Here is a 26,548-nt window from a genome sequence, read left to right on the forward strand (position 1 = left end):
TTTTTTAAATCATAAATGGATATTGCATTTTTATCAAAAACTTTTTCTGAATCTATTGAGATGACCTATAGTTTTTAGTCTTCAATTTGTTAATGTGCTGTCTCACGTTGATTTGTGAGTAGTGAAAAATTTTTGCAGCCCTGGGATAAATCCCACTTGATCATGTTGTATGATTCTTTATATGTATCATTGGAATTGGTTTGCTAATATTTTGTTGAGGATTTTCGTATTTATATTCACCAGTGATACTGTCCTATAATTTTCCTTTTTTGTGTGTGGCATCTTTGTCTGGTTTTGATATCAGGGTGAGGTTGGGTCACAGGATGAGTTTGGAAGTGTTCCTCCCTCTGTGATTTTTTTGGAATAGTTTCAGAAGGATAGGTGTTAACTCTTCTCAAAATCTTTGGTAGAATTCTCCTGTGAAGCCACCTGATCCTGGAATTTATTTGTTGGGGTTTTTAAAAAATTCCTGATTGAATTTCATTATGGATAATTTATCTGTTCATATTTTCTGTTTATTCTTGGTTCAGTCTTGGGACATTGTATATTTCTAGAAATTTGTCCATTTTTTCCAGGTTGTTCATTTTATTAGCATTCAGTTATTTGTATGATCATTTGTATGTCTGTGGTATCTGTTGCAACTTCTCCTTTTCATTTCTGATTTTATTGCTGTGGGTCTTGTCTCTTTTTTTCTAGATTAGTTTGGGTAAAAGTTTATCAGGGCTTCCCAGGTGGCACAGTGGTAAAGACCCCACCTGCCAATGCAAGAGACACAAGAGATTGAGTTGGATCCCTGGGTTGGGAAGATCCTCAGGAGTAGAAAATGGCAACCCACTGCAGTATTCTTGCCTGGAAAGCTCCATGAACAAAGGAGCCTGGTGGGCTACAGTCCATAGGGTTGCAAAGAGTTGGACACAACTGAGCACACACATACACATACACACACACACACACACACACACACACACACACACACACACAGAGGTTTATCAATATTATCCCTTTCAAAGAACCAGGTCTTAATTTCATTGATTTTTTGGTCTCTATTTCATTTATTTCTGCTCTGATCTTTACAATTCCTTTCCTTCGATTGACTTTGGGTTTTGTTTGCTGTTCCTTTAGGTGTAAAGTCAGGCTGAGATTTCCCTTATTTCCTGAGGTAAGCTTGTATTGCTGTCAACTTAGAGTTGCTTTTGCTCCATCCCATAGACTTCTGGATAGTTGTGCTTTCATTTTGTCTCTAGGTATTTTATTTCCTCTTTGATTTATTCTGTGATCTATTGATTGTTTAGTAGCATTTTGTTTAGCCTCCACATTTTCTTTTTTGGCAAGTTTTTTTTTTCCTTGATTTCTAGTGTCATAGCATTGTAGTCAGAGAAGATGCTTGATACAATTTCAGTATCCTTAGGTTTACCAAGGATTGTTTTCTGGTCTAGCACATGATCTACCCTCAAGAATGTTCCATTTACACTTGAAAAGAATGTGTATTCTGTTTTTGTATGGGATATTCTGTACATATACCTACTAAGTTCATTTTGCCTAACATGTCAACCAATGTTTCCTAATTGATTCTCTGGATGTTCTATCCATTGATGTAAGTGTGGTAAGGTCTCCTATTATTATTCTGTTACTATCAATTTCTCCCTTTATGTCCATTTATATTTGTTTTATGTATTTAGGTGCTCCTATATTGGGTGCATTGTTATATCTTTTTCTTGAATTGATTCCTTGATCATTATGTAATGTCCTTCTTTATTTCTTGTAAGAGTCTTTATTTTAGTCTATTTTGTCTGATATGACTATTGCTACCTTGGCTTTCTTTTGATTTTCATTTGCAGGAATATCTTTTTCCATCCCCTCACTTTCTGTCTGTGTGTGTTGTTGGGTCTGAAGTAAGTCTCTTATAGGCAGCATATATATGGGTCTTTTTTTTTTTAATCCATTCAGCTACTCTGCCTTTTGATTGGAGTATTAAGTCCATTTACATTTCAAGTAATTACCGATACACATGTTCTTATGCCATTTTGGTAACTGTTCTGGGTTGTTTATATAGTTCTTTCTTGTTCCTTTCTTTTGTCCTCTTGTGATTTGATGACTAGTGTTATGTTCTGAATTCCTTTTTCTTGTGTATCTATTATAGATTTTTTAAAAAATATGTATTTTTGGCTGTGTTGGGTCTTTGGCTTTTCCTGAGCTGCAGGGAGCAGGGGCTACTCTCTAGTTAGGGCTGCAGGCTTCTCATTCAGTGGCTTCTCTTGTTGCGTGCACTGGCTCTAGGGCATGCAGGCTTCAGGAGGTGCAGCATGTGGGCTCAGCAGTTGCAGCTCCTGGGCTCTAGAGCACAGGCTCAGTAGTTGTGGCACACCAGCTTAGCTGCTCCATGGCATGTGGGATCTTCCCAGATCAGGGATCAAACCTGTGTCTCCTGCATTGGCAGGTGGATTCCTTACCACTGAGCTACCAGGGAAGCCCTATTATAGATTTCATATGTGACTACCATGAGGATTTTATATAGCAATTATTATACATATATATACACACACACACATATATATATATATGTATGTATGTATATACACACACACATACACACACACATATATATGATTGTTATAAGGTGAAAGGGTTAGTCACTCAGATGTATCTGACTCTTTGCAACCCCAGGGACTGTGGCTCACCAGGCTTCCCTGTCTATGGAATTCTCCAGGCAAGAATACTAGAGTGGGTAGCCATTCCCTTCTCCAGGGGATCAGATTCTTTATAACCTGAGCCACCAGGAAAGCCCTGTTTTAAGTTGCTGATCTCTTAATTTCAGTGCCTTTTAACAACTCTGCATTTGTACTCTCCTCTCATTTATTGTTTTTGATATCATGTTTATATCTAATTTTTCTGTGTATCCCTTTACAGCTTTATTGTGGATGTAGATGATTTTACTACTTTTGTGATTTAACCTTCCTACTAGCTTTCTGTGAGGATGAGTTCCTACTTCTACCATTTGCCTTTACTGATGAGATTTTTCCTTTCATAATTTTTGTGTTTCTTGTTGTGGTCTTTTCTTTTTTGCTTAGAGAAGTTCCTTTAACACTTCTTGTAAAGGTGGTTTGGTGGTATAAACTCTTTTTGCTTTTATTTTCTGTAAGGCTTTTATCTCTCCATCAAATCTAAATGACAGCATTGCTGGGTAGAGTATTCTTGGTTGTGGTAGGTTTTCCCTTTTCATCACTTTTAAGTATATTATGCCACTCTCTTCTGGCCTGTGAAGTTTCTGCTGAAAAGTTAGCTGATAGCTTTATAGGACTTCCTTTTATTTTTCGCTTGCTGCTTTTAACACATTACAGACCAGAGACATATTATAGCCCCCGGTATAAGTTTCTGCAAAAATCCTCCAGTCAGTAATGGGTTAATATTCTAATTTCTGCCATTTTGACTACAATGTGTCTTAGTGTGTTTCTCTTTGGGTTAATCCCGTAAGGACTCTGCAATTCCTAGATTGGTTGGTTGTTTCATTTCCTAGGTTAGGGACTTTTTCAGCTTTTATGCCTTCAAGTATGTTCTCAGCTCTCTTTTCTCCTTCTTGAACCTCTATAATGTGAATATTAGTGAACTCGATGTTGCTGCAGAGGTCTCTTTGTCTTTTCATTATTTTTCTGTTTGGTTTCAGTGATTCCCACTTCTTCATCTTCCAGCTCATTGATCCATTCCTCTGTAGCATTAACTCTACTGTTGATTTCTTCTAGTATATTTTTCAACTCTTGGCCTGAGGCATCCCAGCAGTGATGCATGCAGGCTGCTGAGCCAGAGCCAGGCTAGAGGGAGGATTCCATGATGGCACTTGCCAGTGCCAGTGTCCACATGGTAGAATGAGCTCCCAAGATTGGCTGCCAGCAGTGTCTATACCCTTGGCGTGAGCTGCAGTTGCCTCCTGACTCTCCAGGAAACTTTAAAACGCAGGTAGGTCTGACCCAGGCTCCTATCAAATTACTGCTCCTGCCCTGAAACCCAGAACATGTGATGTTTTGTGTGCACCCTTTGAGAGAGGAGTGTCTACCTCCCCCAGCTCTCTGGGACTCCTGAAAGTAAGCCCTGCTTGCTTTTCAAAGCCAAATGCTCTGGGGGCTCATCTTGCCAGTGCAGGACCTTTGGGCTGGGGAGCCTGACTTGGGGCTCGGAACCCTCTTTGGGAAAACCTCTGCAATTATAATTCTCCTGTATGTGGGTCCCCAACCTGGGGGTATGGGACTTGGCTACATTGTAACTGTGCCCCTCCTATCCATCTGGTTGTGATTTCTTCTTAATATCTTTTGTCATGGAGGATCTTTTTGGTCGGTTCTGGTCCTTCCAAAGTGTGAACTTTGGAAGCTAAGTAGAACACGTCAACTGTAAAAAGATAATTTATGAGAGAATCACAAATAGGAACACTGACTGGATATTAGTATGAAAGAATTATTGCTGAATTTTTTAAAGTGTGATAATGGCATTATCTCTTGGAGGTACATAGAAAAATATTTACAGATGAAATAAGATATCAGAAATTGCCTTAAAATAACCCAGTGATATGAGTATGTGTAGAAAAAGTGAGGGTGGAGTAAGAGATGATGCAACACCATCAATGAGGTGATAATTTTTGAAGCTGATGGGGATTTAGTTCATTATACTATTTTCTCTATGTGTGTTTAAATTTTTCCACTGAGGTGGTGAAAAGCAGGTATGAAAAGTACCTTGCCAGCGCAGCCGCTCAGTAAATCACTGTTTTTGTAATCTAACAATGAGCCAAGTGTGCTTTAGAGAGATTAAGTCACTTACCAAAAGTCACACAGGTTTGGCAAACACCATGCTCTGCTTCTCAGAGTCCTATGTGTAGGCAGCCCATTTGGCAGCTGCGATAATCATAAAAGCCAAAAAAATCATAAAATCATAAAATTCAACTCATTGAAATTGAATTTTTATTCCAAAGACTGTAATGGGTAGAAAGACAACAGCCAAAATTAAAAACAACTGGCTTAACTGGAAATTAGAAGTAGTTGATTTGCAGGAGAGCAAACAGTGGGTGACGGCCTTGGCACTCTAATAACTGTTATAACCAAGAGAGCATAAAAAAACAAATGTGCTATACATAACGTGGCTATGCAGCATTTACAGCAAATAACTGGAAGAAAGGAAGACAGAAAGAAAAGGAAAAAATCTACAAAACCCCCAAACTAAGAAATTAATAATTAAGAACATAGTGGGTAAATACTTTCGGTAGCAAAATTTTCACAGTTCTTAAAATGGGAGTCTCCAAAAGTACTTAAGTTCAAAAGCTAAAAAAACTGAAGAGGAAATAGTTACACTGGCTTAGAAGAGCTGCTGCCTGTCACGAAGATGACCATCAGTCCTAGTTCCAAACACAGTGATAACCGGTGAACCTGACCAACCGAAGAGAGGCCGACTGGCGGGCACTGACGTCACTGATTGTACAAACACGCTGGACCATTCGTCACTAACAGCTACTGCTCCTCCTGACTGATGCCAAGGCTGCCTTTCTGCACCTCGAGTTCCTCGGCACTGACCATCGATGGGTCAATAGCTGCGTATTTGGTTCCATGGAATTGAAGCAAATGTATCTGCAGAAATGCAGAATGATTATTTTAAACATCACTGTCGCATATTAATAATTTCTACTTCTAAATTATAGAGTACTCAGGGAAGGAGCAAGATGGGGGTACGGGGTTAAAAGGTAAAAACTACCACGTATAAAATAGGCCACAAGGAGATACTGTACATCACAGGGTATATAGCCAATATCTTACAATAACTTTAAATGGAACATAATCTCTAATCTAAAAATGTTGAATCACTACGTAGAACACGTGAAACTAACATTATAAACCAACTACGTATGTGTTAGTCGCTCAGTTGTGTCTGACTGAGACTCTGTGGACGATAGCCTGCCAGGCTCTTCTGTCCATGTAATTCTCCAGGGAATAATACTGGAGTGGGTTGCTATTCCCTTTTCTAGGGAATCGTCAAGACCCAGGGATTGAACCTGGGTCTCCTGCATTGCAGGCAGATGCTTTACCGTCTAAGCCACCAGGGAAGCCCAAAAAACCAATTATACCTCAATAAAACTAAACATACAAACACTAAAAAACTAGAGTAATATATACTAACTAGAGGAAAATTAGAAAACAAAAAGTCAAAAATCTTTATGTAACCAGTCTTTCTGGGCAACTACATTTTCTTACTAACATTTTAAATTGCAGCACGCTGCTTCTCAAGCAGGTGTTTACCCTTCTCCTCTGCTGCTATGAATCAGGTCCTTCCCATCCTCTGCTGTTCTAATATCATAATGACTGTCTCTGGGAATCAGACAGGATCAAAGAACATGATTGGTTTTTTAAGTCATGACACTATTTGCCAAACTGCAAAGCAGCCATTTCTCACACTATTCTAATATCAGTTTAGGCAGGTGTTTGAAGAGGTGGTGTGTGTTAGATTGTGTGTACGTTTTAATGCATTAAAATTCGACCAAGAAGTCACTTCATGGGACTCAGACTGACTCCATTTAAGTCTGGTGTCCTGACTGAATTCCTTGAATCTGGGAGCCAAGGTTCCATGGTACCAAATGGCTCCTCAGTGTGTGAGTTCAGGCCTGTGGTTCATAGAGAAGGGAGAGTGGGCAGACAGGCACCCAGGTGTCTCTACTATGCTTGAATTCTATAAATTACTCATGGAGACCACCTTTATCAAGTTAGTGCTTCATTCCTACAGAGAATTTTATAGTTCTCTCTCTCCACCACCAAAAAGCTTTATGTTTCAAACGATAGACTCTGGGTTCCATCCAAGGGCCTACCTGTACATAGAGATTCACCTCTGCACTTCTGCACAGGTATGGGAAATTGCCTCCTGTTTTAAGGTGAGCCCTCCGGGCATTAGGATACAGTTTGTACATTTCTTCTTTAGCTTCAGTTGAAAGTGCACTCTGGTCAAACACCTTTAGAAGAATATGAGGACAAAACTGTTATTTCAATGTGTTCTTTTCACATTAAGCAAAGTGTCCCCCCAAGCACTCCTTACAGGAGACATGGTTGAACCTTTCTGAAGCCTGGGCCACCACCTTCTGCTCATCCCTAGTGACTCTAACTCCAAAGTAAAACACACAGATTTTACTGCCAAATGTCTTTTGCATTGTTTAGGGGAAAAAAACTATACCATGAATTTCATTTGTCCTCAAAGATAGTTAATTAAATTAACAGAACATTAATAGCAAGCAATCACTGAAAACACCAATTTCAAAAAGATCATGAAACCCCAAAAGAACTTAGTATTTTAAAAGCAGTTATATGTGTGATATACTCTGTGAAAATAATTATCTAAAAAATTAAGAATATTAGATAAAAAGTCCAGGCCCTTTCCTGGGGGAGCCACTGTTGAACGTTTACAATATATGACTCAAGAATCATAATACTCACACAAATTTATGTTCAAACTCATGCAAAAATTATTCAAATAATATAAAAGACAAAAAAAAAAAAAAACCATGAAAATAAAGACAGGTGCGTCTCCACCTTGCTAAAACTTCTAGACATTTTAAGTGACCATGTACTTAAGTGGTGACCATAACTTTGAAAGTGCAGGCAGAGCAAATGCACTGTGAGGACCATATATTTCTTTGAGAGTATTGACAAGCTTACTCTGTGTCGTGGTAAATGTTGGAATGTAGCAATTACAATAGAAAATAGTAAGTTATTGTACATGTTCATAATAACCTGATAAAAATCAGTTTTTAATTTAAATACCATATTACTTGCATTTAGGAATAAATCTATTGTGAGACAGAACAGTTATATGATTAAAATAAAAAGTCAAAGCCACAGTGAAATACCACTTCACATCCATTAGGGTGGCCACTATTAGAAAAAAATAAAGAAAATAACAAGGATACTGGTGACGATATGGAGAAATTGGAGACCTTATGCACTGCTAATGGGAATGTAAAATGGTATGGCCCCTGTGGAAGACGGTAAGGCAGTCCCTCTAGGAGTTAAACAGAATTATCAAATGATTCAGCAATTCCACTTCTAGGTATGCACCACCCAAAAGAACTGAAAATAGAACCTTGAATGTGTATTTGCACACCAACATTTACAGCAGCATTATTCACAGTAGCCAAAAGGTGGAAACAACTCAAATGTCTATCCACAGATGAAAGGATAAGCAAACTGCGGTATATACATACAACGCAATATTATCCAACCGTAAAAGGGAATGATTTTTAAAATTTTAAATTTATTTTTAATTGGAGGATAATTGGATATTTTTAACATATGCTTTAACATGGATAAAGCTTAGAAATATGCTAAGCGAAACAAGCCAGATACATATGGATATTTATGATTCCACTTACATGAGGTACCTAGAACAGGTAAATTCATAGAGACAAAAAGCAGGACAAAGGTTACTAGGGTCTCTAGGGGTAACGGTGAAGGAAGAGTTATTGTTTAATGGGTACAGAGTTTCAGTTTGGGATGATGGAAAGTTCTGGAGATGGCTAACAGTAGCAGTTGGACCACACTATAAATATACTTAATGGTACTGAACTGTACACTTAAAAGTAGTTTAAATTTTGTTATGTGAATTTTGTTATGTGTATTTTACTATAATTAAAAAAACATGTAAGAAGCAAGCTTTTGTGTTAACTGGACTTTATGGGATTCTGGCACCTTCGTTTTGCTGCCCAGATTTGTAACAGCTTAAAAAGAACAGCAAAGCAAACCAAAATGGGTAAGGACTACCATGTTTGTTTAAATTTATTTTTATTTCAATGGTGTCATTCCTTCCAGGAAAAATACAGGATAAGCAATAAAAGATTTTTTTTGAAATTGAGAAAGCTGTGTTGGGGGCAGGTGGTAAAAACAAATTCAATGCAGTGTTTGAAGCAACACTGAAAAATCGTAAAATGATTTGTAAGGTGGATCTTGACATATACATATAAAAAAGGTAAAGCATCTGTTTTACTTAAAGAAAACTCACATCCATAATGGTTACAGGGATATCCCGAATTTTATGAGGTTCCACGTAAGAATTTTGACAATTCAGGGTAAGTCTTGAAGCCAGTTCACTCTGACCCAAACTTTCCAGCTGCAGGAAAAAAACACAGGTAAAGATTTTTCAAAAAAATTTTTTTCACATTTACATTAGATCCACAGATAATATCCCATTTATAAAGGTGGCATTATGTGTGGTGGGGCCAGTAAGTTAACCACTGAGGAGACACAATATATTTGAGACCATAACTGGGCCCTGGAAGTGGTGATACTTTTCTGTTCTGGGCACCTGGCCTTCCACAACCCTCAACCTGAGCTGCCTCTTCAACCAGGTGCCTGTGGGCAGCAAGCCCATTCCAGAAGCTTAATGAAGACAGAGAAACATTTCAGTGATCTTAGAGCTGGAAGAGGCCTCAGAAAAAATCATCTATCCAGTAGTTTCTACCTGCACATCTACAAACCTGCTCCATCACACTGACCTTGGGAGGCAGAAGTGGAGGAGTGAGGTAAAAACAGATTCCCAGAGCCCTCGGCCAGGGATTCCAGTTCAAGGCCTAGTGTGAGGCCTTCGAGTCTGTGTTTTTTAAATTTCCCCAAATGATTCTGATAAATTATTCAGCAGCCGTAATATCCATCTAGATGTATTAAAGTTAATATGGAAAAATACTTAACAAACACCTCTAACACACACTGAATGAGACAGGTATTTCTCAGGAACCAAGAAGACATGAAAATTCCCAGGTCAAGGTGTCCCCTCCCCAAGGTCATGATCCTTACCCTGTCTACCATGAAATCAATGGCATCAGCCATCATAGGGTCCACTGGGCCAGAGGAAAAGTTCCCAAGAACTATTTTTTTAAGCATAAATGATGGCATCAGCCAAAAGCTGTAAAAAACAAACAAACAAAAAAACTGACATTTAAACTTACAAGACAATACATGAGTGGCAAGTATTCATTCAATATTGAAGCTCTGTATAGCTAGGCATTTGGGATTTAGAGATTTAAAAAACCTAGTCTCTTCCTTCAAAGAGCTAGTTTTGAAGCATCCAGTTTTTATAAATGCTTTCTCAAGTTCCCAAAGAGTTATGGTTTCATATGATCAAACCTTTGAGGATTGGGAATAATTATAAGCAATATTTCAAAATGTCTTTATTGAGATAAACATTCTGATAATTCCAAGATTTTATTTTCTAGTTGGCCTTATTTTCAATGGCTTAAGCTACTTGTGGAAAACTGAACACTTACCATATCAATCTTAAGGTTTATATCACCTTTTGATTAACATTAAAGGATAGATTTCAAAATAGTAAAATCACAGAGTTATTATACCTACTATTGCTACTAGGGGATTCTTGGGCTAATTCAAAGCAATTCAATCTTCATGTATTTCTATATGTGATCTTTAGTTAGAGTTTACTCCATTAATTACATTGGGAGCCCTTATATAGGGTAAACATGAATTTTTTTAAACCTATGCTGAAAATGACTTATAAAAGGTACAGACCACCTTCTGATATACATTCTCAGTAAATGTCCCTTATAAAGGACCAGTTAGCCATCTTCAGTCACCTTCAATGATCTAAGTTCTCTACTCCAAACCATCCCAACAGCTTCTTAACTTCTAAAGGGGATGCTGCCGGGGTGCTTTCTGTGTGTGAATGAGGGGCGGGGGGTCATCCTCTTGGCTCTGTTCACCCCTGAAGCCTCTGTGTGACACATAGTAAGTATTCAGACATTTGATAAAAAATTACTGATGTGCAAGAGCACCAAGTAGGGGAAGTCTTGACTTCTGACAATCAAAACAACATGAAAAAATCATCAAAAAGATGATGCATCTTTGGTGCATCATCTGGACATGAAGTATCTGTCTAATGCATACAAGAAATTGCTGCACAAATGCTGAGTAAATAAGTGAGAAAACATCAGGAAACATTTTTTAAAAAATCAGAATGCAATAGTAAATAGTTGTGAAAACCATGAAAACAATGTTTACCTAGAACATTTTGTGAAAACCAATCTGATCACTCAGGTAAGTTAAGTCAATAGGCTACTTTTGGGGGGTAGAGCCTAGCCTTGTTAGCAATGAAAGAAATATAGTGAAGTCAGTTTTAAGGTACCATTAGACATCTATAAAACTAATTCAAATGATAAAATCAACGAAGGGATGGCTCCAATAAAGCAGGTACCCCACTGGTTGCCTTGCAAAGCATTATGCCCTCTCCATCTTTCTAAAAAGCAGACTAATGTTGTAAAAGTGCCAGCGAACTAAACAGTCTCTCCATTTCGGGGAACCTATCTCAAGGAAATAACCCAGAAAGAGAGGAACAAAAGTAATTTACACACAAAGATTTACAGTAGAACCTGATGAAAAATTGAGAGAAGCCGAAGGCCTTAAAAAAACTGTAACAGTCATTACACAGGACTCTGTACACAAAATACTAAGTGGAGCAAGCAGAATACAGTATCAGTGAGATATGCACTGAAGGGAAACCGTAAAGGCATGTGAACTATAATAAAGCCAGACAATGATTTAAAGTAATGGGAAACACTGAAGTTAGAATTCTCTCAATTCTTTTCCTTTGCAAGGATGACTGTTTCTAATGCTAAAAGCCAGGATGGTTTCAGAAGACAAAAGTATATATGGCCCCTCCCTCTCTAATGCTTCAAAAAAACCAAACATCAACATTTTCAATTCCACTAAAAATAACAAAACTGTTGGTCACATGTTTACATTCTTACCTGCTTGCGGTCCATGTTTGGTTGAAGATAGAGGTGTCACTGAAGGAATTGCAAAGGATGAGGGAATGGACTCGGGGAGATTTGTGAGTGTATTCAGCAAACTTTTGGGCCAAAAAGCCTCCCAAAGAAGCCCCAAAGAGATGAACCTAATTAGAAACAAACACAAGGATCCTAAAAACAATGACTAATCTTGAAGTATCAAAAAACTGTTTTAATTATCACCAACCACAGAATATAATGTTATCACCAGTCATTAGACTGAAATATTTACAGCAGTTAGAAGTTTAGGAAATACTGTATTTAAATGCAATGTCTATACCCTGTCAAGAAAAAATACAGTGGTGTATATGTTATATTAGTTAAAAAATGTTATTCACAGATTATATTAGAAAATGAATCTACTTTACAGTTTCTGTTTAAGAAAACAGAAATTTTAATTCAGTAATTCAGTATTTCCACTCCTAGACATGTACTCAAGAGAACTGAAAACGAAATTTGTGTAAGAATGTTCATAGCAACATCACTCATAATAACTAACCAGTGGAAACAAATCAAGTGATGAATGGGTAAATAAAATGTGTTTCATCCATACAATGGGATTTTATTTAACAATTAAAAGAAATGAGTTATTGATAGAATTTGCAACATCGATGAACCTTGAAAATCTCGTGCGAAGTGAAAAAAGCCAGTCACAAAAGACCACAAATTACATTTTTATATTTATATAAAATATCCATAACAGGCAAATCCACAGACAGGGCTCCAGGGAGGAAGAAGGGTGGTGACTGCTAAGTATGGGGTTTCTTTTTGGGGTGGAAAAAATGTTCGAAAATTGACTGTTGTGATGGTTGCACATATCTCTGAATATATTAAAAAACAGTGAATTATACACTTTAAAAGGGTAAACTGTATGGTATGTGATTCTAGCTCTAAAGAGCTGTTATTAAAAAAAAAAGACAACACCAGACAATGACGTAAATGTTGCATTAAAATCACATGTGAGTAACTAGTTTCAAGGTACTCACTTTATCCAATTGTAAATGGTCTAAAAGTTTTCTGAATCCATCACAGAATTCAAGGTGGTCCCAATAAACTGGATACTGCAACTAGAATATAACAAGTTTTAAATTTATTTTAAAAATTGTAAAAGTAAAATAAAACTCATATGTATCTGAAAAATTTAGGGCTCTCACAACAGTGTTTCTCATTTGCTCAATCTCTGCTCCTTTTTCAAAACATAGGAAAATAAGCTCTCATCTTATCCTAGACTTCAAAATTCCAATTTTATCTAACAGAACAATTAAAAAAATAAAAATAAAAACCACACTCTAGTGATACTACGTATACAACAATTTCAATTCACATCAATTTCCTTTCCAAATAGCTTAGAAACTCTGAGGTTCAAGGGTGAACAGAGCAGAACCTATTCAAGTAAGAAAATTTTGTTTTCCCCTTAAACCAATTTCATTCTGAATTATGGCTCAGAACTAGAAATCCTTCTAAGGAGAGTTTCCTCTCTTTTTGGTAGCATTTCTTTAAGGGAGTATTCAATAAAATTGTTCCTCTACGTTTACTGACTTAGTCATTCTATCTGACTTCTTGTAGTACTTTTGTTTGTGATTAAACATTTCAGGTGCTTGACCCCAGGTAACCCCTTAACGTTGACAATAATGAAGAAAAAGAAACACAAGTCACTAATTCCTTTCTAGGGGACTCAGGTTTGTCACCTAAGGGTGCCCTTTAATACACGTAAGATTCATCTTAAAGGCTTGCTGTTTTAAGCACTTAGATTTATTTGGCTAATGACAAATCATTGGGATAGATTACCACCATGTAAATTATGGGATAATTTCAGATATGATGTAATATGTTAGTTTTACTATTAAAATTCCATTCGTGGATACGATTCCACTTTTCTGAGGCAGGATGGAGAACAGACTCTTCCTAGCAAAAATTTGAGAGTTTGAGTCAGATGATAGCCTAAAAGAAAGGAGATGACATTTTTATGAATCCTTTAATTTAAAAATGTCTGTGCCCTAAGGAGTGTCCCAGAGCTGAGGTGTCTGGCCTAAAGTGCCAGGTGGAAGGCCTCTGCATCTGACACTCTGAGCAAGAGAGACTATAAGCAAAGGGGAAAAAAAAAAAAGCTGGAGACAAGATGGTGGAGTAGAAGGACTTGAGCTTACCCTCCTCTCATGAAAACACCAAAATCACAACTAATTGCTGAACAACCATAACAAAAAAGGCTTAAGCCTACCAAAAAAAAAAAGCCTATACCCAAAGAAGAAATCATAATGAGACACCTGAGGAACAGAGGCCACAAACACAGAAAACTAGACAAAATGATATGCAAAGAAATGTGTTCCAAGATAAAACCCGAGAAGAACAAATGAAGTGGAGACAGGCACTCTACCTGAAAAAGAATTCGGAGTAATGATGCTACTCCAGGCCCAAAGGGAGTGGCACAATATATTTCAAGTGATGACAGGCAAAAACCTACGACCAAGAATACTCAGCAAGGTTCCATTCAGCGCCACCAAACCAGCTTTACATGAATGCTAAAAGAATTTCTCTAGACAAAAAAGAAAGGCCGCATCTAGAAACAAGAAAATTACAAATGAGAAAGCTCACTAGTAAAGGCAAATATACAGTAAAAGGTAGGAAATCATCCACACACAAATATGATATCAAACTCAGCAATCATGAGAAGAGGAGAGTACGAATGCAAGACATTAGAAATACATTTGAAATTAAGAGACCAGCACTTAGAACAATCGTGTGGGTGTGGGTGTGTGTGTGTGTATAGAAAGAGAGAGAGAGAGAGACAGAGAGAGCACGCTATATCAAAACCTCATGGTAACTGCAAACCAAAAATCTGCAATAGATACACATAGAAAAGAAAAACTGATCCAAACAAAACACTAAAGATAGTCATCAAATTGCAAGTGAAAGTATGTTAGCCACTTGGTCATGTCCGACTCTTTGTGACTGTAGCCCCAGACATCTCTGTCTATGGAATTCTCCAGGCAAGAATACTGGAGTGGTTAGAAGAGAAAAAAAGAGGAAGAGGAAAAAATGACCTATAAAACCAAATCCAAAACAATTAACAAAACAGCAATTAAGAACATACATATTGATAATTACCTTAAATGTAAATGGATTAAATGCTCCACCCAAAAGACACTGACTAGCTGAATGGATCAAAAAACAAGATCTAGGGCTTCCCTGGTGGCTCGGTGGTAAAGAATCCACAAGAAGAACTACCATAATCAGCAGCCCATGAACCACAACTAGAGAGGACCCCCTGCTTGCTGCAACTACAGAAAAGCCCACGCAGCAATGAAGACCCAGCACAGCCCCAAATAAACAAGTTAATAATAATAAATACCCATATATTTGAGAGTCCCTTGGACTGCAAGGAGATCCAACCAGTCCACTCTGAAGGAGATCAGCCCTGGGATTTCTTTGGAGGGAATGATGCTGAAGCTGAAACTCCAGTACTTTGGCCACCTCATGCGAAGAGTTGACTCATTGGAAAAGACTCTGATGCTGGGAGGGATTGGGGGCAGGAGGAGAAGGGGACGACAGAGGAGGAGATGGCTGGATGGCATCACTGACTCGATGGACATGAGTCTGAGTGAACTCCGGGAATTGGTGATGGACAGGGAGGCCTGGCGTGCTGCGATTCATGGGGTCGCAAAGAGTCGGACACGACTGAGCGACTGAACTGAACTGAACTGAACGCTCTCTATAAGAGATACACCCACATCTAGGGACACATACAGACTGCAACTAAAAGGATGGAAAAAGGTATTCCAAGCAAATGGAAATCAAAGAAATCTGGAGGAGCGATATTCTTATCAGACAAAATAGACTTGAAAATACTGTTACAAGAGACAAAGAAGGACACTACACAATGATCGAGGAGTTAATCCAAGAAGATATAACAATTGTAAATAAATATGCACCCAATGTAAGAGCACCTCAATATACAGGCAATTGCTTAAAGGAGAAATCAATAGGAACACGCACCATGAAGAAATAGAAAACATGAATAGACCTATTACAAGAGATTGAAACTATGATTTAGAAACTTCTAACAAACAATAGTCCAGGATCAGAGGGCTTCACAGGTGATTCTATCAAGCATTTAAAGAAGAGTTAACACCTATCCTTTTAAAACTATTCCAAAAAATTGCAGAGGAAGGAACACTCTCAAACTCATTCTATGAGGCCCCCATCACCCTGATACCAAAACCATACAAAGATTTCACAAAATAAGAAAATTACAGGCCAATATCACGGATAAACATAGATGCAAAAATCCTCAAAATACTACTGAATCCAACAATATAGTAAAAGATCATCTACCATGATCAAGTGGGGTTTATCTCAGGGGTTCAAGGATTTTTCTATATTCACAAATCAATCAGTGTGATACCTCATATTAACAAATTGAAGAAAAACTGCATGATCACCTCAACAGATGCAGAAAAATCTCTTGACAAAATGAGTATGAGTAAAACTGGAAATGTGAACAAGGTTGGTGGATTATATTAACATCAATGTTGGCTGTGATATTCTACTACAGTTTTATAAAACGTTACTATTGGGAGAAAATGGGCAAAGTATATAAGGGGTATCTATTATTTCTTACAACTGCATGTGAATCTATAATTATTTCAATAAAAATGTAAATGAAAAAAGGACCCATGCATTTTTAACTGCTGGATACTAACAGATGTCTAGTAAAATTTCAGAAATCTCCTGGCACTTTGATCAAATCTTAAGGACAAAGTGATTTTGAAGACACTGCTGTCTTTTTCCTTGATTCTTTATCTAGCTAAGAAATAGGGAATGCCCACATCAGGAAGCTTGAGGGCAAGAAGAAATATCCAGGCAAAAGGCAAGGCTGTGTGCCCTGTCAGTTTAGAACCAAAAACATGCTGTCTGCTTTGAAGAACGCTCAAAAGTGAGACAGACAGCTGGGGGGCTGCTCAGTTTCCCCTTTCCTGGCTGACCAACAGCGATCACCTAGACAGAAAGTGTCACCACTTCAGCTGCAAAGGACTAGGACGAGGGCGGCCACCACCCTCCTCTCCTGGAATGCTGTGCAGAGAGGGATTACTGAAAACCCAGAACAAGGGAGGATTGCATGGCAGGGCTTCCAACACACCATATGAGGAATGGTTAAAGACTCTGGAGAGATCTACCTGGAGAAGACAAGACCTGGGGGGAAAGTAGGCGGCCGAAAGTAACGAGTTTTTCCAAGAAAAAGCAGGGCTGTCAAGAGGAAGAGGAACTGCATTTGTCTTGTGTGACCCCAGTTGGTGGTAGCCCCAGTGGAATTTTCAGTTTCCTTCTAAGAGAAGAGCCCTGGTCCACATTTTCTCTCCTCTAGGCAGTAAATAAAATGTATACTAACAGCAGTACTCCCATGAGGAGTACCATTTACATGTTAACATTCTAGGTCCCAGAAAACAACCGCCAACTCCAAAGCCAGGGCCTCTGCTTCAGGGAAGTTAGGAAACCGAAGTCCACCATCCTGACCTAGTCAAGGTGTGCCGAACACTCTATGGTGAGCAACGGCGCCTTCCCGCCTACGCCCTCCTCCCAGAGAGGGAGATTAAAGAATGACCGATGCAAAACTAGATTTAGACCAAACTCAGCAATAACACGGAGAAGGCAATGGCACCCCACTCCAGTACTCTTGCCTGGAAAATCCCATGGACAGAGGAGCCTGGTAGGCTGCAGTCCATGGGGGCGCGAAGAGTTGGACACGACTGAGCGACTTCACTTTCATTTTTCACTTTCATGCATTGGAGAAGGCAATGGCAACCCACACCAGCGTTCTTGCCTGGAGAATCCCAGGGACTGGGGAGCCTGTTGGGCTGCCATCTCTGGGGTCACACAGAGTTGGACACGACTGAAGCGACTTAGCAGAAGCAGCAGCAGCAGCAGTGATAACAATTAGAAACAACAAACTTTTTAACCAAATGTGAAGGATATGAGCTAATTAATGAACCTCACCTCACCTGTCAAAGACTCACAGTAAAGCAAGCTTTCAGTCCCCTTTGCTGCTCACAAGCAGTGACGGAATAAAAGGGGGGAGGAAATGGGGTCAGAAGATTGAGCTGGGTTCTCCCTCTGCTGCCTACTGGCTGTGTGACCCTCAGCCACCTCTAAAATGTCCAGACCTCAGCCTCATCTATAAACAACAATGCTTCCTACCGGTCAGACTTATTCAGGAAATGCACGTTCAAGCTGAGGGTAGAGAAAGCTTCGATAAAGGTTTGTCTCCTCTGCGCCTCCGTTTGTTTTCAAACCATACCACCTTCATCAAAAAACTCCCTTTCACATTTTAAAAATGAAAAACAGTATTTTACAATAAGAAACATGCCTATTACTATACTCAGAAACAGAAACACACACACACACACAAAATCAGAAAATGTGGACCTGCACTGTTATCCTAAATCAACAATACTTACAGCTATAACCCGGTAACCCCATCCAGTCAAAGCCAAAATCTGCCGGAAAAATACATCCGCAGTTCCGCTGACGGGAGGGAGAAATATGAGAGGACACCTGATATTTCTGGGGCCTGCATCGTAGAGCGACCAGATCTTACTATCATCATCATCCACAATAATCTGGAGGGAAAGTTATAAGAAGAAAATGAAAAATCTCATGGATTTGATTTTACATGTTAATAGTTATTTTGACACCGTAACTTCGCTGACAATTTTAATACCACTGTCTTGGTGGTTTACACACTAACGTGGGGATCACACCAGACCAGTACATATAATAAACAGCTTTGTCTCCTTTTCCTTCTTCAGAACTGACACAGTCCATGGAACTGCTTTATACTTTTCCCGAGAGCTTCTTTTTCTCTCAGCTTGGAATTTTCCTCTCCAGTCATGACTATTTGAAGTTTATTTTGTTTACCATTAAACAGTAAACTCTGCATATGGCATCTTAACTCTTCCCCGTATTTCTGCTGTGTGTGTGCATGCGCGCACGTAGGAGGAGGACAATTTGCAGAGTCATTCTCCAGTGCTGGCCCAGAGGGCTGGCTGGGATCAGCAGGGTTAGTGTGTGAAAGGGGAGACGAGAGATAGAAAAGACTCCGGGCTCTGGGGAGAAGCTGGGTAGAGATGGGACCATGAGTGAGATGCTTCAGGAACCTGATCTAGCCCAAGCCTCTGAGACAGAGACCTCTGCTAGAGAGGAGGGATGAGGCAGGTATAGGTGTCACTGTCCCCAGAGAGTATTTCAAACCATTCGGTCAGGTGTGGGGAATGGGCTCAGGGAGAAACTGGATTTTGGGGGAAAGGGGGATGAGAAGGAGGAAGGTCATCAGAAACCTTCCTCATTTAGTGGCTTTTGACCCAGTAAGGGAAAAAGATGAGCATTACATGAGCTGAGACAAATCAGGTGTTCAGCACAGAGTCTGGCAGATACTGAGTGTTCAATAGTGGCAAAAATGTTCGCTACAGTATGCACTGCATGATAGGTGATTTTCGTTCTCTTTGGCTGACTTTTTGGTGCTATTTGGAAAAGTACATTAACTGCTTGAACTTACGCCAATGCAAATCAATACTTATCCTACTTTTATATTAAAAGGTTCAAGGTTCTATTTTTTTCTTCTTTGGCCATGCCATGTGGCATGCTGGATCTTATTTTCCCCTGCATTAGGAGCACGGAGTCTTAACCACTGGACCACCAGGGAAGCCCCAAGTTCCATCTTCTGAGAGCTCCAAGTTGGCAGTGCTGTGGGGCCTATGGTGTCAGTGTGGGTGGCAGCATGCTAACCGGAGTCACTTAGCAGATGAACAGGGCAGGGCAAAGTCTAGAGGGCCCTATCCAATACTTTCCGGACTTCCACAAGTGACGGTATATCTCATGATTATGTTTTTGCCCTTTGGATTCTGCCACTCACATTTTTGCTTTTCATGTTTCTTTTTGCTGTGATTGTAGTGAAAAATCTTAGTGACCATTGATAGTGCATCCAGTAAATTCCAACCTTCTAATAATAAAACATGAGATATGATATTCAGATTTCTAAAATTAAAATCTAGCACTATGAAATTTCAAGCAAACTCTTCATCACTTACGGACCAAACTGACCAAAGGAGAACACTATATCAGTGAAACTACTTCCTACAACTACTTCCAAGTATATTTCGGTAAGTTTGTGTTGCTTTGGGTCTAGTGATTAGCTTGCTGAGTGAGTTCATCAAGAGGAGCCCATGTTAATTACTTGAGGGGATGGGACAAGGCAGAGGGACTCCAGTGGCAATTCTTCTAGCACAGACAGTAGTTCCTGGGGTAGCAAGAAGAAAGGCAGGTTCCCTTTGCCAAGCTGCTTTGAAGCCAGATAATTTGATTTTAACCCAAACTCTACTAGACTATGTGACTTTAACATGTTAACCTCCATGAACCTTGGTTTTCTCATCTGTAAAATGGGCACACCACTACCCACTTTGTTAAACTGTATTTGGGGACTTCCTACAATAGTGGAAGGTATTCTGTCTCTATGTAGAAACTGTACCTCAAATTTCTATAGGAAGAGTAACTCTGTTATTAATTCAAACTTGCATGCTACTTCCACAGCTATCTACCCTGACAAAATAATTTTAACAGCAACATAGATGATCTTCAGATCATAGTACTCTAATACTTCTGCAAGGGGATCAGTAAAGATTTTATTCTGACACAACTTTTGTCAGTGTGATCCCAAGCATTTGGGATTAATTTGAGACTCACAGTCAACAGACTTCAACATAAGTGTTTAGGGTTTTTGGACAACCCAGGCAAATAAAGTTTCTAAAAGATGACTATGACAGAATGAGTACAGATTATGGCAAACAGAGGATCTATAATGTAAATCTTCAATCTTGAAGAACAGGAAAATGGTTTCTAACAGAATCTAACTGCACTTACTGTACAGGTGCTGTTGCTTACACTTTCCACCAAACTATACAGAGGAGTACACATATTCCTGCTTGCTTGAATATGTAAAAACAACTGCAAAATAATGAGTACAGTTATTCTGACTTTTACTCTTGAATGAGTCTCAAAAGTTGATTATACTTGACAGGGAAGGGGTTGAACATTATGTTCTGCAATCCAGTCGTGATATTTGGCAATAACCTTTATTCTCAAACACTACTAAGACATAATGTCTAAATCACACATGAAAAACAATACAAGATTTTGCAAATAAGAGGTGTAGTAAAACCATACATACCTTTTTAAGGGGGACTGTACTTCTAAACCAGTTATAATCAGGAGAGACTTTAATCTCTCCCATGGTTAGCTGAAATGGAGGTTAACCCTGAAATAAAAGCATGTGATGTTTCATGTCAAGAATTCATGTTTACATCAGAACTAAATGTAGAATCTGGTCTGGTTCTACCAACAATACTTTAAAAGGTAAAACTGAGGAAATGGGCTGTTTTACCTTGTCAACAGAAAACAATTGGTGAAATCCTATAATCATGGAGCAAGCAAGAAGTACCCTGAGAGAGAATTATTCCAACCCCCTTAGTTCCTCCAAAAGAGGAATCTGGTCTAGAAAATGTTAATGACTTACCCAAGATCCCATGGCTATTGCAAAACCAGGACCACAGGACAGTCTTTTCTGACCCCTGACTGCCTGTCCTAGTTACATGACTCCAAATGCAGTAGAACAGCCTGTCTTTCAACAAAACCTTAAGAATCTATGTTAATAAAGATGTTCCTGTCTGACAGAATTCTAGGGAACAGTCCACACTAGAAAAAGGAGTTCATGTAAGCCTGCTGCTGCTGCTAAGTCTGCTTCCTCAAAAATTCATAAAATGCCATAAATCTAACTCTAGGAGAAGACAGCTTCAGAAACACACGTAGATTTTAATGCAAAATACAGGAAAAACTTGCTGTTCATATGGATGTGGTAAAAGTGATATAATGCACGCTGAAGATCCATGATAAAGTACCAGAACATTCCTGAAGGCACAATAACTAGCAAAAAAATAAAACATGTGGCCTTTAAAAAACAGGTGGTCTTCTATTGTGAGATTAATGATTTCCAGCTTTTATAGTTCTATGACCTGGGAAAAGTCACTGACCCTTTGGGGGCTTGTTTTCTCATCTAGGATTGTTTCACTACTCTCTCCCTAAAGTGCAGCATAGTGCTTCGTACACAGCAGGCATTATCTGTCGACTAAATGAAATGACTGCATCCTAAGCAGGCCGAACTAGTCAATCCTAGAATCCCTTTTAACCTGGGTACCTATTAGTGTTACATTGGCTGGGCATCCTCAACTTAAAGCTGCCCCTGTTTGCTTAAAAATCTATGTTGTTTCATAACAGGAACTTGAAAATTATAGTTCCTTGTTGCAGATTCTTATTGCCAAATGACGAAATTCTACCCATTGGTTTGGAAGGACTCAAATGCTCCTTTGCATCATGTCCTCTACTGCAGCACAAGCCTGGACTTTCCTAGCAGGGCTAGGATGAGTTTGAGACCCTAGGACTTAAGTCTTAGGCTTGACTGTGAACTGAGAAACTTAGAGGGGCTTTTCTGGGCTGGTCAGGTGCCAGGGATTCTTAAGCCAATGAATCTTCCTCTTTGGCCCTCCACATCTGCTCCCTCAAAAAAAAAGGGCACTCAGCAATCTCAACTGTTACCTCTAGCCTTGGGGGCTACTAAACTGAACCCCAAGGAGATGGTAAATGTAGACATCCAATATTAAACTAGGTTTACAACCTTAACACTGTAATAACTGGCCTTTTCTTTCAAGGCTGGGATGGTTCTTAGAAAAGTTTATTGAAATCTTCAGTGGTTCTAAAATATGAAGAAAATCATCAGCCAGTATTATACAGACAATCAATGTGCATGGATGTAGTTCTTATTCATACTGAAATTAAGAAAATCATTCTTTGCATATCCATTTTCTCTTAACAAATATTAACATGTTAAAAAACTGAAGCCATTTGAACTATAGCCTTTCTCTAAGCTGGTCAGTGCTTTTAACTGAAAGCAACTGCTAAGTATAGTTAATTCTGGAAAACTTTCTACCTGGACAGACTTGAACTATTCCTATGTCATCTAACTATTGCCTAATCAAGACATTTTCTAGTATACCATTACTATAAACAATCACTATTCTACAGGAGGAAATATCAAAAACATGTTTAGAAAAAAATCCCTACTCAACAGATCAGAACAAAACACCTACTCAAAACACTTTGACTAAAGTCAGTAATTTTGCTTCTATATTCACCAAACTTGGGATAAAATAAATGATTCATAGTTTGGAATCAGTTGCAACATCCAAACCAAACTATCATACAAATATACACACACACATTGTACACAGGCTCACACACTCACTGTCATTCACTTCTTCCCTCAGGAGTAAGTAGAACGAGGTTCCTTACCACAGTCTTCAGTATTATCCACAACCACTCAATATTATAACATTTATTTTATAACTAATCTCACTGGTTGGAGATTCCACTGAACGGTGACTACATTTTTATAGAAGCAAGTGATGTGAACACTTGTGCTAGTTTGGCAGTACATGAAACGTAAGATAGATACCAAATGTTGCATATGACCAACTGATATTTAAGAGGGGAAAAAACTGCTGCAAAGGGAAAGCGGCTGTGAGTGGTATGAAAAGGAATTTTGTTCTCCTAGCTCTCTTTCATCCACTACAAGGGAATACTTTTCCAAGTCACAAGGGGAACATTCTGCATATGGCAAAAAAAAAAAAAAAAAAGGTTCACTGAGACTGTGATCCAACTGATCGGTATTAAATAAGAAAGAATGTGGACCAGGAGCTCAACGCTGATTTGATCTCTCACAATTCTTCACAAAAACAAAAGCACCTGTTCATGCTGCTGGGAAATGGGTGGCAGGAATTTTCCCTTCGTCTTGCTTAGGGAAACCCCCTTCTCAGAGAGTGCTCTAGACACCCAGTCCTCTCTGGCCCTTGTGCTGCTCCAGGATAAAACTGCCAGTTTTGAGTGTGCAAGAATTACATGCACTTCTCCATCAAGGTTTCACCAAAACCAGCCACTTTACAGTCCACTTATCCCTCAGGATTTCAACAGACCCTGCCAATTCACAGCCAATGAAATCGCCTTTACAAATGTTTAAGTCATCTAACCAGTTCAACTAGTCAGAGATTTTCTGATCCTTTTCCTCAATCATATGCTCTACATACAGACAATCTATGATTCTTACTGACACAAGCAATAGCAAAATATTAGAACCTAAGGGTCTCTGGAGGATGCCCTTGGCTTTTTAATGCAAGTCTCCATACCTCACCACATCAGTACAGAGCTATTCTTTTTTTAGGTTTCCTGGGGGGAAGATTTATCCTTATCTTCAGAAACTTACTCTATTATCTTCTAAACCTCATGGGAGGAAAAGCTGACTACTTGACATTTTGACGGTCACATCTCATCTTGTACCCTGTCTTAGTATTAAAGCTTTTGGAAATTTGCACACAGCTATTCAATTACCCCTCAGTCTCTTGAAGCTCGGTGCCAAAAGGAGCTGGAACATTGTAGGTGGAGACAAACAAGCAGCATAAATGCAGAATTTAGGACTCCCGAGGACAAGGAGAAGAGGAAAGTGAGACAGCTTAGCCCTGCCACTTTCCTCACACCTGGCCCGTGCTCAGCAATGACAAAGGCATTTATCACTTTCAGGCTGAGATGCAATCTCCAAAATAACTAGTTTGCTCAGAGTTCTTCAAAGTTTACAGGAAAAATGCGTTCCTGGGCTGCAGCAGTGTAGCCCCAATATGGGATTACAGGAGTATGTCCAGGTCAAGTACCCGACCCCCCACCCGAGGCGAAACACACACAGATCTCCACCTTCTTCCAGTCCCACTGGTGACAGCCACACAAAGGCAGGGTCACAGGCACACCGATCACCCCCATGAACTCAAGACACGACCTTAGACACACACACAGGGACGTGCAATCACGTGCATGGTCACATGAGCCGACCCACTCAGGGCCACACTCACAAAGTCACACCGACAGAGGCAGCCGTAATCACTACAAACCACTCTCACCTGCGGCCACAAACACATCATACATCCACATCCCAGGATTCCCAGGACCCCTCCCACCCCTCACCTGCCGTGGCCGCCCCCAGGTCCCTGTCCCTCCTCCCAAGGCGGCTCTTCCCTCCAGAAAGGGGGCCGGCCTCGGAGGCTGCTGGGGCCCGGGTTGGGGCTGGAGGCCTGAGCGCTCAGAATCCGTAAGCGCTGCTAGCCGTGGGGGCGCGCTGGAGGGCCGGCCTCCGAGGGGCGGGGCGCGCGACCGAGCGAGACCGGACCGCCGCCCTCCCTCCTCCGGAATTGTTCGCGCAGCGGGCGCGAGCCGCGAGCTTCCGGGTTCGGAGGGGTGGGGCCACGTCGCGAGGAAGGGGTGGAGCTGCGTGACTCCGGCGGTCACCATGGCGACGGGGCGGGTTGGACCACAGAGTGAGAGAGACTCCGGCTTTCTCCGTACATCCTGCCGGCTGCAGAGTTGGCATCCGCTCTGGCGGGGGCGGGGGCGCCGGGAGGAGGCCCAGAGAGACTCAAGGGTCAGTTCTAGGTCACTCATATGACGTGAGCACCGAGGGAAAGGTTGTGGGACTGGAAGAAAGGGGCGCCTGACCCTTGGGACCTGCCTCGCCTGCAGTTCTCGGCATAAAGCTTTGAGGGAACTCCTTTGGGTTACAGGCTTTGATGAACAAGTCTTTGTATACTGTCTTTTCTTGACAAGATTTTTCTTTCCTTTGGCACGGCCACAAATGCCCCCCATAATCCTCTACCATAACACTTCCACCTCCCTTTCCAGACTTGTGCTGAGGTCAGCTCCCGCTGACCGGCCAGCTCCTTCATCACTTTCCCTTATAGGAATAGAGAATGTTCATATATTTATTAACATTATTAACACGGTTCAACAGTACGTGAACGGTGAAATTCCAGATGTTCAAGCTAGATTTAGAAAAGGCAAAGGAACCAGAGATCAAATTGCCAACAACTGCTGGATCATGGGAAAAGCGAGAGAATTCCACAAAAACATCTACTTCTGATTTATTGACTATGCCAAAGCCTTTGAATGTGTGGATCACAACAAACAGGAAAATTCTTAAAGAGATGGGAATAGTAGACCACCTTACCTACAGAAATCTTACCTACAGATTTCTTGAGAAGTCTGTATGCAGGTCAAGAAGCAACAGTTAGAACTGAACATGGAACAACAGACTGGTTCCAAATCAGGAAAGGAGTAGGTCAAGGCTGTATATTGTCACCCTGCTTATTTAACTTACATGCAGAGTACATCATGTGAAATGCCAGGCTGGATGAAGCAGAAGCTGGAATCAAGATTGCCAGGAGAAATATCAATAACCTCAGATATGCAGATGACACCACCCTTATGGCAGAAAGTGAAGAAGAACTAAAGAGCCTCTTAATGAAAGTGAAAGAGGAGAGTGAAAAAGTTGGCTTAAGACTCAACAGTCAGAAAACTAAGATCATGGCTTCCAGTCCCAGCACTTCCTGGCAAATAGATGGGGAAACAATGGAAACAGTGAGAGACCTTACTTTTTGGGGCTCCAAAATCACTGCAGATGGTGACTGCAACCATGAAATTAAAAAATGCTTGCTCCTTGGAAGAAAAGTTATGCCCAACCTAGACAGCATATTAAAAACCAGAGACATTACTTCACCAACAAAGATCCATCCCAGTAGTCATGTATGGATGTGAGAGTTGGACCAT

The 26,548-nt window shown here is 39.9% G+C and overlaps 1 protein-coding gene across 2 annotated transcripts; it reads right to left on the reverse strand.

Moving 5' to 3' along the window:
* Nucleotides 1-4,920: 4,920 nt before the first annotated feature.
* Nucleotides 4,921-25,252, reverse strand: SPG21 (SPG21 abhydrolase domain containing, maspardin). 2 transcript variants are annotated; one of them, XM_061430082.1, is made up of 9 exons: nt 24,914-25,004; nt 21,024-21,110; nt 18,259-18,420; nt 12,793-12,873; nt 11,768-11,913; nt 9,804-9,912; nt 9,013-9,120; nt 6,833-6,973; nt 4,921-5,603 (listed from the first exon to the last, which is right to left on the reverse strand). In XM_061430082.1, exons 2-9 carry the CDS (start codon nt 21,084-21,086, stop codon nt 5,487-5,489), a joined length of 927 nt encoding a protein of 308 aa, XP_061286066.1. In that variant the 5' UTR covers nt 21,087-21,110; nt 24,914-25,004; the 3' UTR covers nt 4,921-5,486. The 2 variants fall into 2 exon arrangements, with proteins under 2 accessions (XP_061286066.1, XP_061286065.1); XM_061430081.1 differs by lacking the exon at nt 21,024-21,110 and having other exon boundaries at nt 24,914-25,252.
* Nucleotides 25,253-26,548: the final 1,296 nt, after the last annotated feature.

Source organism: Bos javanicus, chromosome 10 (assembly GCF_032452875.1).
Source record: "Bos javanicus breed banteng chromosome 10, ARS-OSU_banteng_1.0, whole genome shotgun sequence".
NCBI classification, from domain to species: domain Eukaryota; kingdom Metazoa; phylum Chordata; class Mammalia; order Artiodactyla; family Bovidae; genus Bos; species Bos javanicus.

Bases quoted from the DNA above. Each gene is read 5' to 3' on its own strand.
- SPG21 (XM_061430081.1), bottom strand. From the start codon at position 25,237: ATGGTGACCGCCGGAGTCACGCAGCTCCACCCCTTCCTCGCGACGTGG. The intron at 6,974-9,012 runs GTGAGTTTTCTT...ATTCTTCTAAAG, and splicing joins TCCCTGTAACCATTATGGAT to GTGTTTGACCAGAGTGCACT. The intron at 5,604-6,832 runs GTAGGCCCTTGG...GCATTTCTGCAG, and splicing joins AGGTGAATCTCTATGTACAG to ATACATTTGCTTCAATTCCA.